Source organism: Nuphar pumila, chromosome 15, assembly GCF_984573655.1.
Source record: "Nuphar pumila chromosome 15, dmNupPumi1.hap1.1, whole genome shotgun sequence".
In the NCBI taxonomy this organism is placed as follows: domain Eukaryota; kingdom Viridiplantae; phylum Streptophyta; class Magnoliopsida; order Nymphaeales; family Nymphaeaceae; genus Nuphar; species Nuphar pumila.
Window position 1 is genome coordinate 48,337,024 of NC_143263.1, and position 13,465 is coordinate 48,350,488.

The 13,465-nt window shown below is 35.2% G+C and overlaps 1 protein-coding gene across 1 annotated transcript in view; it reads right to left on the bottom strand.

The window, feature by feature from the left end:
- LOC149815366 (pyrophosphate-energized membrane proton pump 3-like) overlaps nt 1–13,465 on the bottom strand; it is a 50,874-nt gene that overhangs the window by 35,169 nt on the left and 2,240 nt on the right. The window contains exon 3 of the mRNA XM_089989409.1: nt 13,020–13,223. Coding sequence (XP_089845535.1) covers nt 13,020–13,223 — 204 coding nt within the window. The remainder of the gene's footprint in view (nt 1–13,019; nt 13,224–13,465) is intronic.

Here is a 13,465-nt window from a genome sequence, read left to right on the forward strand (position 1 = left end):
GCAGCCTCAAGGTTATGCAGAGGGAGACCCAAAAGAATATGTATGCAAATTAACCAGAGCTTTTTATGGTTTGAAGCAAGCTTCTAGGTCATGGTTTGAAAGCTTCTCCTTAGAAATTCAGAAACATGGTTTCTTTCGTTCCCAACTAGATCATTCTCTGTTTATACACAGGAATGGTACCACTATGGTTTTCTTACTCATATATGTTGATGATATTGTGATCACTGGTAATGCTCCAGATCATATTCAACGAATTAAAGTTTTATTGAGTATCGGTTCAAAATGAAAGACCATGGGGAACTGAGATATTTTCTTGGTGTAGAGGTGGACAGACAAGATGGAAAAATGTCATTAACTCAATACAAATACACTCTTGATCTTCTGGCTAAAGCAGGAATGACAGATTATAAACCTCTACCCACACCCAATGTTGTCAACCACAAGCTCAGTATTTGTGATGGTGAGTTATATCCTGATGCAGTCAAGTATCGCAGTTTAGTGGGTATGTTACAATATCTTACTTTTACTAGACCAGACATTATATATTCTGTTAATCAAGTATCTCAGTTCATGCATGAACCAAAGACTGGTCACATGGATGTTGTCAAATGCATCCTTCGTTATCTAAAAGGAACGGTAGGTGATGGACTCACATATATTCAATATTCATGGAAGTCACCAAAACATGACATAATGGCCTATACAGATGCAGACTGGGCAGGGGATCCAGATAAGAGGAAGTCTGTTTCAGGATACTGTGTTTTCATTGGGAGAAATCTTGTCTCATGGAGTAGCAGAAAACAAAAGAATATGGAAAGATCTAGCACAGAGCCAGAGTATAGATCTATGGCAACTGCCACAGCAGAAGTGACCTGGATTAGGCATCTACTTACAGAGATGGGAGAGGATATCTCACAAATTGCATTTAATGCTATTCATCACAGTCGGACTAAGCATATTGAGATTGATCAACATTTTATCAGACAAAAGATAGTAGACAAAGAGATTGAACCAATTTATGTGCCTTCAGAGGACCAAGTTGCTGATATGTTTACAAAAGGCCTTACAAGTCACCGTTTCTGGTATTTGAAGAACAAGTTGCACATGGTTCACTCCCATGCACAACTTGAGGGAGGGTATTAGAATATGGACTGAATATGGATCCGATAAAAGATCCATATCCATTCACGGGTTTTGTATTCTAATGTAACATGTGTTACTAATACAGGGCACTTTTGTCCATGTAAAATTATTGTAACCCTATTAAGACTAATAGAGCATTACCGCAGCCATCAAGTGAATAGTGCTTGTCGATTTCTGAAAGCTCTCTCCTTCCCTTTTGCTCTCTCTCATATTTTCAACAGAACACGTCAGTCCATAAGCAAATTTATCAGAAAGGTCATGGAGAGATTTTTAAAAAACCCACATAACAAAAGGAATGATATTTGCAAATCTCAAGACCAATTTGTTCACCACAAGCAACCCCCTCTTTAACCTCCAACTTCAAGTGTATCCGCGCATAAAACAATAGATCAAAAGCAAATGTCAGCTAACCATATCAATAGCCATGCACCATCAATACTGACAATACAAACCATCTACAACCACAAGAGGTGCACATCCCTCACCTCACAAATGATTGTAAAACAACAAACAACATCAGTTTTAACGGGTGCACATAACTCAAACACTGATAAAACAAAATCTCCTCTCCAAAGGAAATAATTACTCACCTCAACAACTAACTCTAACTCCACAACACAGAAGTGCATACAATACACCTCGATAAGGCCAAACAAATAATAATGGACGTATCAAAAGAAGAGTGATGGACCAAGCCATATAAAGAGGCAAAAAGGAAAATCTTGAAAGACATATTTCAAGGAACACGCTTCAGTTTAAGTGAAACCCTCAAACAAGTTTAGAAAAAACATACAATAAAGGAAATCATATAACAAGATAAAATGTCCACCAATGAGTCTAACAAGAATGTTTATCAATAGATACAAAATGGACAAGAACAAAAGTGAACCACAAAGGGCATGTTTGATGGCTTGTCCAGGATTAAACGAAATGAACAAAAAGACAAAACAAAATACGGTTTTGTTCAATCCGTAACAACTGTACCAAGTCCAACGTTTGTTTGGACCATACTCGAATGTTGTGTTCCAAATGTCCATTATTTGATGACGATGTGTGGACAATCATGGATAATGGGTCGGATTACTTTGTTTTGGATCGTATGACCCTATTCGTCCACCATTTTACATGTTTTAATAAGTTTATTATGAATTTTTGGCTGGGATATGGATCCAATTACAAAAGTACGCCTAAATTGATGGATTTTTACCCAGAATATGGATCTCGAATTTGATCCAAATATCAAAACATATAGAAATGTATGTAAAATAACTACGCAACAACTTTTTTAATATCCCGACGTTATAATTGATATCGGATATGGATCCAAATACGAACGTATGTCTAAAATCATACTAGGTTTCAAACCATGAGCAAACCCTCTTCTGTATAAGCTTATATTAGACAAGGGTATCACACTATTAGGATCAGATTCATCAGAGGCGTTCAGACCCAAGCCGACATTATCAGATCTAATTGGGTTGGAGTTGATTATTCTTCAACATTAATTCACATATTTTAATTGAGATACCGAAAAAACTAACACAGAGTATTTGGCATATGTTGTTAGAAAATAATACATATATGTATATACTTGAATATATATATATACACATATACATACTCTTTGTAATACAAGAATATGTATATGTATAAGTATATGTATATAAATACATATTTAAAGTATATACGTATATTCTTATAATTTTTATTTTCTTATTTCTGTAATTTCTCATTTTATTTATTTTTCTTTTTCACTTTTTGTTTCCTTTATGTACACAATCTGTCAAATAAGAGTCGTTGGGCTGATTCCCAACAGCTCTAATTAGAGCTGTTGGGAATAGCCCAACTACTCTTTCAAAGTGTAATGTATTATAAATAAGGGCAATGAGCCCACTGTAATAGTGAATTAATGAAAGGGTTTTATCCCCTCATTGCAATAACACAGTGCATTTGAAGCATTTGTTCTCTCTTGTGGTGTGAAGCTTTTTTATGCTATTTTGTGTTGGCATATGTTTTGAATATCAAGTTATTTGGAAACTTGATTGTGTAAGACTTTTTACATGGTATCAGAGCTTGGTGTATGATCATCCCTGCATTGGTGGGTTGCCTCGAAAAGCGTGCTTATTTTCGTTCGTGGTGGTGATTAGTTTTTCTCTTCTAATTCACTATGGGTGATTTTTTTCACACAATACAAGCAACTCCAACTTTATTCCGCCATTCAAACTTGAAAGAAACAACTATAACATTTGGGCGAGACACTTGGAAGCATTTATCAAGGGTCAAGGTTTGTGGGGATTCGTAAGAGATACTATTTTGGAACCTACTCCCAAAATTACATTAGGTGAAAATAGGATTGAGACTAGTCTTGACAAAAGAAACAAAGCCATAGAAGAATATTACAAGAAATTGGATAAATGGAACATGAAAAACGCAAAAATTCTTTCATGGATGCTAAGTGGAATTGAGACAAAAATTGCCTCAAACCTATTATGCTACAAAAAGGCAACTGAAGTATCGGAATATTTAGAGGTATGTTTACCGAAAAAGATATGGCCCACAAGTATTATCTCCAAAAAGTTAAAAATATCAAACAAGGAGATAAAAATGTAAGAGATTACTTTATGGAGTTGTCTTCCATATGGACCCAACTTGCCCAATTTGAACTCAAATGGGAAGGTAAGTGTATAGAAATGCGAAGAGTTCAAGTTGAAGAAGATAGACTTTTCGCTTTTCTCTATGGTTTGAGGCCCAAGTTTGAACAAACAAGGGCCTCCTTGCTATCATCTTCGTCTCCTCCTCCTATTCATGAGATTCTCACTAAACTTAGTGAAGAAGAAACTAGACTAAATATGAGTAAAAATGTTAGTGTGCTTACTACTTCTAGTAATGGCCAAGAAGAAGATTGCGCACTTGTCGCATCAAAACCAAGGCATCATATCAAGTCATATAAACCTCATTTTAGCAAGAATAGAGGAGAATAAAAAATCATTTGCCATAACTGTAATGAACCTGATCATATTAGGCCTCAATGTCCTAGATACAAATATAGGCCTCAAGAAAAACGTGTTGTCGTTGCACCATCAAAACAAGATGAGGATACCCTGAATCTCAAAGACCTCACCAAATCATTATCTCAACTAACGGAAGCATTGCAACCATTACTCAAAGGATCTATTTCAGGAGCGGTCATTGCATCCTCTTCTACTCCTAGTATGTGCTCTTGGCTTCTTGATTCAGGAGCTTCTTATCGTATAACCCCACATAAGTCTATATTATCCGAATGTCAACCTAATTCGAATGCATCTTTTATTCTCACTGTTGATGGCACTGCCTTGTAAATAGAGGGTGTTGAAACTTTTAAAAATGATTTGTCAAAACATAACAAATTTTACATTCCAAAAATAAGACTTATACCAAAACTTCATCTTAACCTACTTTCAGTTTCTCAAATCTCGGATCATGGATATAATGTCATTTTCTCATCAAGTAAATGTTGGGTACAAGATCGCCAGTCCGAGAAATTGATTGGAGAAGGTTCTAGGCAAGGAGATCTCCATTATATGGATTTCTTTTGTATTCCAAAGAAATCATTTTGTAACACTGCCCAAACAAAAGATATACGAACTTGGCATCACAGACTTAGGCATCCAAATATAAGAAAATTAAATTTTTTACCGGTTACCAAGAATCTTTGTAAAGATAATTTTGAATGTAAAGAATGTTTACTCGGTAAAATGACAGTCATGCCTTATGGTTAAAGAACTTTTTACTCTTCAATGACTTTTGAATTAGTTCATTCGGATGTGTGGGGTTCTGCTCTCGTTGCTTCTAAAGGAAGATTCTCCTACTACGTTGTGTTTATCGATGACTTCACTAGATATTGTTGGATTTACTTTCTTAAGTTTAAATCAGATGTATTTGCAACCTTCAAAACATTTCATAACATGATTAAAAATCAATTTGAAAGTAAGATCAAAATTCTCAGAACTGACTCTGTAGGAGAATATTTGTTAAATGAGTTTAACAATTTTTAAAAAATGAAGGAATTTTACATCAAAAATCATATCCTAAAACCCCACAACAAAACGAAATTTCAGAAAGAAAACACAGACATATTATGGAAATTACAAGAACCCTTCTTATTGCTAGAAATGTTCATAAAAATCTTTGGCCTGAAGCTGCATTAATAGCAGTATATCTCATAAAAAGGATGTCTTCAAAAACTTTGTCAAATGAGATTCACTATCAAAGACTGAGAATCTTTGGTTGTAAATGTTATGTTTTAAATGATAAAGGAGATAAACTATCCTCTAAGGCTATCCCCTGTGCGTTCATTGGTTACTCTTAAACACAAAAATGATTTAAATGCTACGATATCAAAAATGATAAACTTCTTGTCTCAAGAAATGTTAATTTTGTTGGAAATGAAAGTGGATTTGAAGAAAACATGTCATAAGACATAAATTTTTATTATTCTTTCTTGTTTAAACGATTGTCTAATGATGAAAATAGTTATATAGAATCTCCTATTGAAGATAGAACAACAGTTGAACCAATAGTATACACTAGAAGAAATCAAAATGCAACCAATGAAAGTATAAATCAAAGTAACAATAAAACATTAGAAATTCCTTCAGAACAAACCATCATTCGTAGATCTGAACGAACCTCAAGAATTCCAAATAAATTTGTGACTTATGACTCATTCTCTCCTAGACATAGAGCATGTCTTATAGCTATTCATTTATATTTTGAGCCTTCATGTTACAATGAAGCAAAAAATTTACCCGAATGGATAAAAGCTATGCATATAGAATTAGACGCTCTTAAAGAAGCCAACACTTGGAAAATTCTAAATTTACCCATTGGAAAGAAGACCATAGGATGTAGATGGGTTTTTAAAGTAAAAACCAAAAGTGATGGATCATTGAAAAGGCATAAAGTCAGGCTAGTTGCCAAAGGATATTCTCAAGAATATGAAGTTGATTACGAAAAAACTTTTGCTCATGTTGCCAGGATGATCACTGTTTGAATGCTTGTACCTATTTCAGCTATTAAAAATTAGAATATCTTTCAAATAGATGTTAAAAATGCCTTTTTGAATGGGAATCTTAACGAAGAAGTATACATGGATGTTCCACCTGGATTGATAATTCCTTCAGGTAAAGTACTTAAATTAAAAAAAACATTGTATGGTCTCAAACAAGCACCTAAAGCTTGGTTTGATACTTTTAACAATGTCATTGCAAGATATGGTTTTAAACCATGCTATACTGATACAGCTTATTTATTGAGAATTCTTCTTCAGGTATTATAATTTCACTTTTATATGTTGATGATATGTTGATTACAGGGAGTGACAAAGAAGGAATCAAGAAAGTAAAACATTTTTTAAAAAATTCTTTTGGAATGACAAATTTTGGGTTCCTAACATACTTTCTTGGTATAGAAGTATCCTACTCTAACAGAGGGTACATATTGTCACAAACAAAGTTTGCTTCAGATATTATTGACAGGTCAGGACTATCGGATGATAAAGTTGTTGACACCCCAGAGACTATTGGAATGAAGATGTGGGCCGATAATGGAGTTCCTTTAGATAATTCAACTCCCTTCAGACAAGTCGTGGGATCTCTTATGTATTTGAGTATTACAAGACCAGACATAGCTCATATTGTACATATAGCCAGTCAATTTCAACACACTCCAACATCAGCTCATATGAGTGCAGTGATGAGAATTATCAAATACATTAGAAGCACAATAAATAAAGGAGTTTTTTTATCTTCTTCCTCCTTAGAACTTATTGCATATTCTGATGTTGATTGAGGAGGGGATCCAAATAATAGACACTCAACAACTGGTTTTTGTGTGTTTCTAGGTGAATCTTTGATTTCATGGAGGTGCAAGAAACAACAAAAGGTGTCACTATCATCTACAAAAGTTGAATATAGAGCAATGGCAATTACTACCATGAAAATCGTGTAGCTCGAACAACTAATTTAAGATATGGGGATTATGTTGTGACAACAAGAGCTCCATATACATTGCTCGAAATCATACGTTTCATGAAAGAACCAAGCATATAAAGATGGATTGTCATTTTGTTCGTGAAGAATATTTAAAGAAGACTATTGATCTTCCCTACGTGACATTAGAATATCAACTTGCGGATTTCTTCACCAAGGCACTGTGCTCACCAAGATTCAACTTTTTACTTGACAAACTTTCAGTGATGTCACCATAAGTTTGAGGGAGACTGTTAGAAAATAATACATATATGTATATACTTGAATATATATATATATACATACATATACATACTCTTTGTAATACAAGAATATGTATATGTATAAGTATATGTATATAAATACATATTTAAAGTATATACATATATTCTTATAATTTTTATTTTCTTATTTCTGTAATTTCTCATTTTATTTATTTTTCTTTTTCACTTTTTGTTCCCTTTCTGTACACAGTCAGTAGCTGACTGTGTACAGTGTACAACAGTCAGCCACTGACTGTGTACACAGTCTGTCAAATAAGAGTCGTTGGGCTGATTCCCAACAGCTCTAATTAGAGTTGTTGGGAATAGCCCAACGACTCTTTCAAAGTGTAATGTATTATAAATAAGGGCAATGAGCCCTTTGTAATAGTGAATTAATGAAAGGGTTTTATCCCCTTAATATAAGGGTTTTATCCCCTCATTGCAATAACACAGTGCATTTGAAGCACTTGTTCTCTCCTGTGGTGTGAAGCTTTTTTATGCTATTTTGTGTTGGCATATGTTTTGAATATCAAGTTATTTGGAAACTTGACTGTGTGCAAGACTTTTCACATATGCCTCCATAAGAAATCATGTTGTCAAACAACCAATAGGAGACAAACTACCACTTTTGTGGTTGCTGATAAACTCTGATTCTGAATGCCTCATCAAAAATCATCACCAAGAAATGATGAACAAAACAATTTAGATTGGACAATTCCAAAAGTGCACCTGAAAAATGAAGTCACAAACAATTGGCATGACCAGACTTGAAATAATAACACAATGAGCATGAATAATAATCACAAAATTCTTGCCACAAGAATCGGTCTTATGAAATTCTTCTTCCAAGCAGGCTTCAATGGAGATTTTTGAAAGCCCTAAACAAGAAGGAAATAAAAAAAGGAAGAAGAAAAAGAAAATCAAAGAAAATAAAAAAAAGCCCTAATCAATAAGAAAATAAAAAAGAACAAACAAGAGAAGAAGAATAAGAAGGGGATCGGGTGGCCTCGCCTCTTCCCCTCCACCGGCCACCGACGAGAGAGAGGGCCAGGCGCGCCCGTTGATGCAATTTTTTTTTTATTTTGTTCTCCCTGACCTGCTATTTTCGTAATGGGGGGTGGAACGAAAATAGCGCTCGTTTTTGGACGCGGCAGAACGCGTTCCGCGTGTCTACCGCATCCAACGTTTGAAAAAAAGAGTGTCCTTTTCGTCTTGCACGACGTGCGGGACACGCCATCAAACATACCCAAAGGGTACACTTACAAAACCCACAAAGGGCAAACACAATAAAGGTTCTCCAAAAAACACAAACTTTATTAATACCAAGAACCAAAAAGCCTTCAATCAAGAACCAAAATATCCACCGATATCAAGTGAACAAACACAAAAGTATTCTCTAAAAGAACATATTCACAAAAACCCACAAAGGGGTACACACAAGAAGGATCACAATATAAAAAATATCATTTTACTAAGTATCACAAGCATGCAAGAAGCATAATACTTAAAACTCATGTGAGGTAACATGAAAAAAAAAACATGTGCAATAACGTTCATTAAGGAGCCATGAGTCTAAGAAGTATCATAATCACAAGGCACAAACCATTCAAGTGCACTAAAACTACCACTCAAATTGGCACAATCACAAGGGTGAAGGGCCACTAAAAGGGCCAACAAGAGAACACACAATAACATAAATATTTCTAATAGTTTTAAACGGCACACTTAAAAAGCATTCATAAACCTCATACAGGAGTTCAACATAAATTCCACAAGAATGAGTGCATAATTCCCATAAAAGAACAAGTTTTGCATGAAGAAATCATGCTCAAAACGCATTTATCAATGTGTATGTAAGACTCACAAGGATCATATATCAATATGAAAAATCATTTATTCAAATTTCAAAATAACAAGATATTCATGATCACTAAGACCCTAACCACATGTAATATTTAATATTACTTAAAGTATTCTATGTTTCACATAAGAATACATCAAAGAGAAGAAAAAAATTCAAACATAAGTTAAACAAAATCTCATATAATCATACTTGTGAATGAAACACAAAACCATTTTAAAATAAATAATTTCAATCATTTTAAAATATTTAACAATATTAAAAAACAAAACAAAGTCCAGCAAAAAACACAATAAATTTGAAGTCATACATAAGAACATGTTTCGATATTTGAAACCATGAAGTGCTCAAATAAAGCATCTAAGTGCCAAAAAACACATGTTTAAGAACACTAGATCATATATGTATATATTAAATAAAGAAAGTTCAAAAACCTAAGATTCAAACTTAGGGGTGGCAAAATCTGACCCGACCCGCCAACCCGCTTCTTAGTCGGGTTCGGGTTTGGCTTAAACGGGTCGACCCGCCTAACCCGTTTATTAAACGGGTCGGGTTCGTGTTAGGGGTATGCCAACCCGGCTGACCCATTTAATAAACGGGTTAGGCAGGCAGGTCAACCCGTTTACCCGAACCCGACCTGCCAACCCGTTTACCCGACCCGCCCGCCAACCCGTTTACCCGAACCCGACCCACCAACCCGTTTACCCGACCCAACCCGTTTATTAAACGGGTTAACCGTGTCGTGTCGGGTTAATCGTTTAATAAACGGGTCGGGTTCGTGTTGAGGTATGTTGACCCGCCAACCCGACCCAATTGCCACCCCTATTCAAACTATATCTCATAAAAGCATAAACATATATAAATATCATTTCACAAAACCAAATAAATATTATAAACCTTATAAAAACAACAACAACAACTACGCCTTCATCCCAAAACAATTGGGATCGGCGATATGAACCAACAAAGAAAATCATTCTGGGTCTTCCACATGAATCCTTCTCCTCCATTCATTTCTATCCAATGCCATGTCCTCGGTGAGGTTCAAAGCATTCATATCCTTTCCTATCACCTCCATCCATGTCTTCCTAAACCTTATAAAACATTTAATAAAAATAAATATAACAATAATTTTGAAAAGCATTTAAAGATTTAGTTTTAACGAAAATAACAAATAATTTTTCAAAGATAAGAAAAATGAATGTTTTCTCATGCATAATGCATGAGATACACAACTTAAGTAAAAATAAAGATTTAAGATACATACTAGGTCAAGATCTCCCTTGAATCCAAGTCATACATCGATCATGATTCCTTCACGAAGCACGAACCCGAACCAAAGAATCCCAAGACCCAAAAAGGCAAAATACCAAGAAATTTTTTTTGGCTTTGATACCATGAAATGAAATATATGAAAAAACAAATATAAAGTGCAAAATCACTATTACAAGTTCAATAAAGAACATTACAAAAGCACTAACGCACTACACAAACACAAAGTGCATATACAAGACTTCAAATACTCAAAACAATAACACAAGAACATAAAAAATATAATCTTTATTGAGTAGAATGCTTAGAAAAAGCATAGGAAACAAATGGGGGTTTTTACCCCTATTTATACACAAGTGGCAGTCTCAATAGACATGTTGGAACAGTCCAACAGCTAGAAATAGAGTTGTTGGACTGTTCCAACAGCTCTATTGACTAGTCAACTCTATGTTGACTAGTCCAAAAAGAACCTAACTAAGAGTCCCTCAAAACCAAGGCAATAAAAAAATATAAAAAACAAAAATAAATACAAAATTGTCCCTATAAGACAGACGTATGCCACAGGGACTTGGCAAACCAGGTGATGCACCCGCGTCGACGCGACACGACGGGGGTGCGGGTGCGGTACCCGATGCGGTCAACCCGACCCTGGGTGCATTGACCACACCCACAGTCATTTATGTCCAATTTTTATATAAAAAAAAATCTTCGCACCCAAGGTCCTAAACAAATCGGGTCTGATCCATAAGAAACCGGGTCTCAAACATAAACCCCCAAAAAAAAAAATCTTTCGGGGGGCGCTGCCCCCTGGACCCCGCCCGCTAAACGCACAGCAGGACCCGCGCCGGGAGAGCCCCTGGACCCCCCTTTCTGCAAGGGCAAAAACTCTGAATGAGGCTCCACAACTCATCAGCTTGACCCCTTCCCTGCACAAAGAGGGCGCAGGGAAGGGGGTTTGACCCCTCCCCTGCACAAATTATATATATATTTATTTTATTTTATTTTTTTTGCTGCACCCCCGCACCCAAGTTTTTTGAAAGTACCGCACCCGCACCCATGTGACATAGGGACAGACCTATATATAAAAAAGTAAAAAGAATGAAATGCCGCTGATGGGCATTACTTATTACAACAAAAATATATATATTATTATATTATAAATATATACACAGATTTTAACATCGTAATACATACATATATATAAAGCAAACGCTGTATATACATATATATATATATATGTGAAAATTGGTTGGTTCTAAACACTTTTTCTTCTTAAACATCCCAAACACTTCAAAAGAAACACAGTTACAGGTATTATTTGCTTAATCTAAACCCACAGATATGTTCATCAGTGTTTATTTACTAAAAATCATTCTTTGGATCAAACCAATGTAACACAGAAAAATTTATTTCTTATATTTGGTACTAATGAAGGTACAGATATATTGAGCTAGAAATCATAGGTTCAGGCTGTATCAAATCGATCTGACCACATAGGTTCCTTCCACGTGGTTTGTTTGCTAAGGATCAAACATTGGATCATGTTTTTTCGATGCAAAAGTATGATTTTTTGAGTCGTGAAATTTTGGTACATTGTAGGCTGTTGATGTTTTGAAGCTCTTAAAAAACTGTGTAGATCACAATCACATGATTCAGAACTCACTTTTCAAATAAACAAACCTTGTAAATCACATCCATAGGGTCTGTTCTAAAAAGATTCTTAAAAATATGAAAAGAAGGTGATTTCTAGTATTAAGTTGTTAACTCACTTTATTATAGCATTGGACAAATACACCATGAAATCCTTAAAATGAATTACCTTGTTTCAAGGGTTTCCCCAATTTATTCTAATCTTCCTCTTAAATGACTAAACATTTCCACCTGTGGCACATCATCTTGATTACTTAATGAGTTGAGATTAAATGAGCGGCTATGTGCCATGACTATGTGACACTAGCCAATCACCTGACAGCATTGCATGGGGCCCACAGCCACATAGTGCAGGCCCCACATGAAATGCTGTCATGTGATCGGCGTGTCAAATAGCCATGGCACTGAGCTGCTCTCTGGATCCCTTCTCCATGTTTTTTGGGACACACCATATAAGCAGTCCGTCCTTTTGAAAGATTAATAGCAAAGCATCCACGACCATCTATTTCAAGATTTATTGTGGAATATAGCCCAGAATCTCGTGTTCACAATATTCAATACTATATTCCTAAAGAAGTGCATAAGTATCTTTGAAGAAGTGTATGGGTTATGAGAAAGCAATAAATAGGAAATGGTACCATTTATGAGGTCCCCCATTATTTTCTTTTGATAACAAAAGCTTAAACATATGAACAAAAAAGAACATAGACTAAGGGAATATAAGAAATAACAGAGCCTCAAGAAAGATAGACAAGATGTCCTTAAAAAAACAAAAAAGATAGATAGATAAGATAAAGTACACAAGAATAAAATGAGTTATACCTGAGCCATCTCTGGGGGTCCCTCATCCTTTCCAAGTACCCATTTGGCGAGGTATAAAGCAAAAATGAAGCTGGCAGTGCAGATAGCAAACACAAAGACAATAATAGGAGAAGTACTTGCTCCGATGTAAAATATAGCTCCAATGCTGAATAGCAAGAGGACCAATAAGACACGAGCATTCATGCCCATGAAGATCCTCACAATCTGCATGAATCGAGAAACAAAAAATCAAATTTAATAACTAAAAAGTATGAAGCTCCTTTCACAGATCTTACAAAGAGATGATCAATAAACTAATTTTAAATTATACATCACCAGATTTTTTTCCTAAAACCTCTCAAGACAAGTAAACATACGAAAGAAGAAACAGGATATCCAATGTGGCACAAGTGAACAACAAACACAAAGGATCTGAAAGATGCAGAAGTACAATAAAAAAGCCTCAA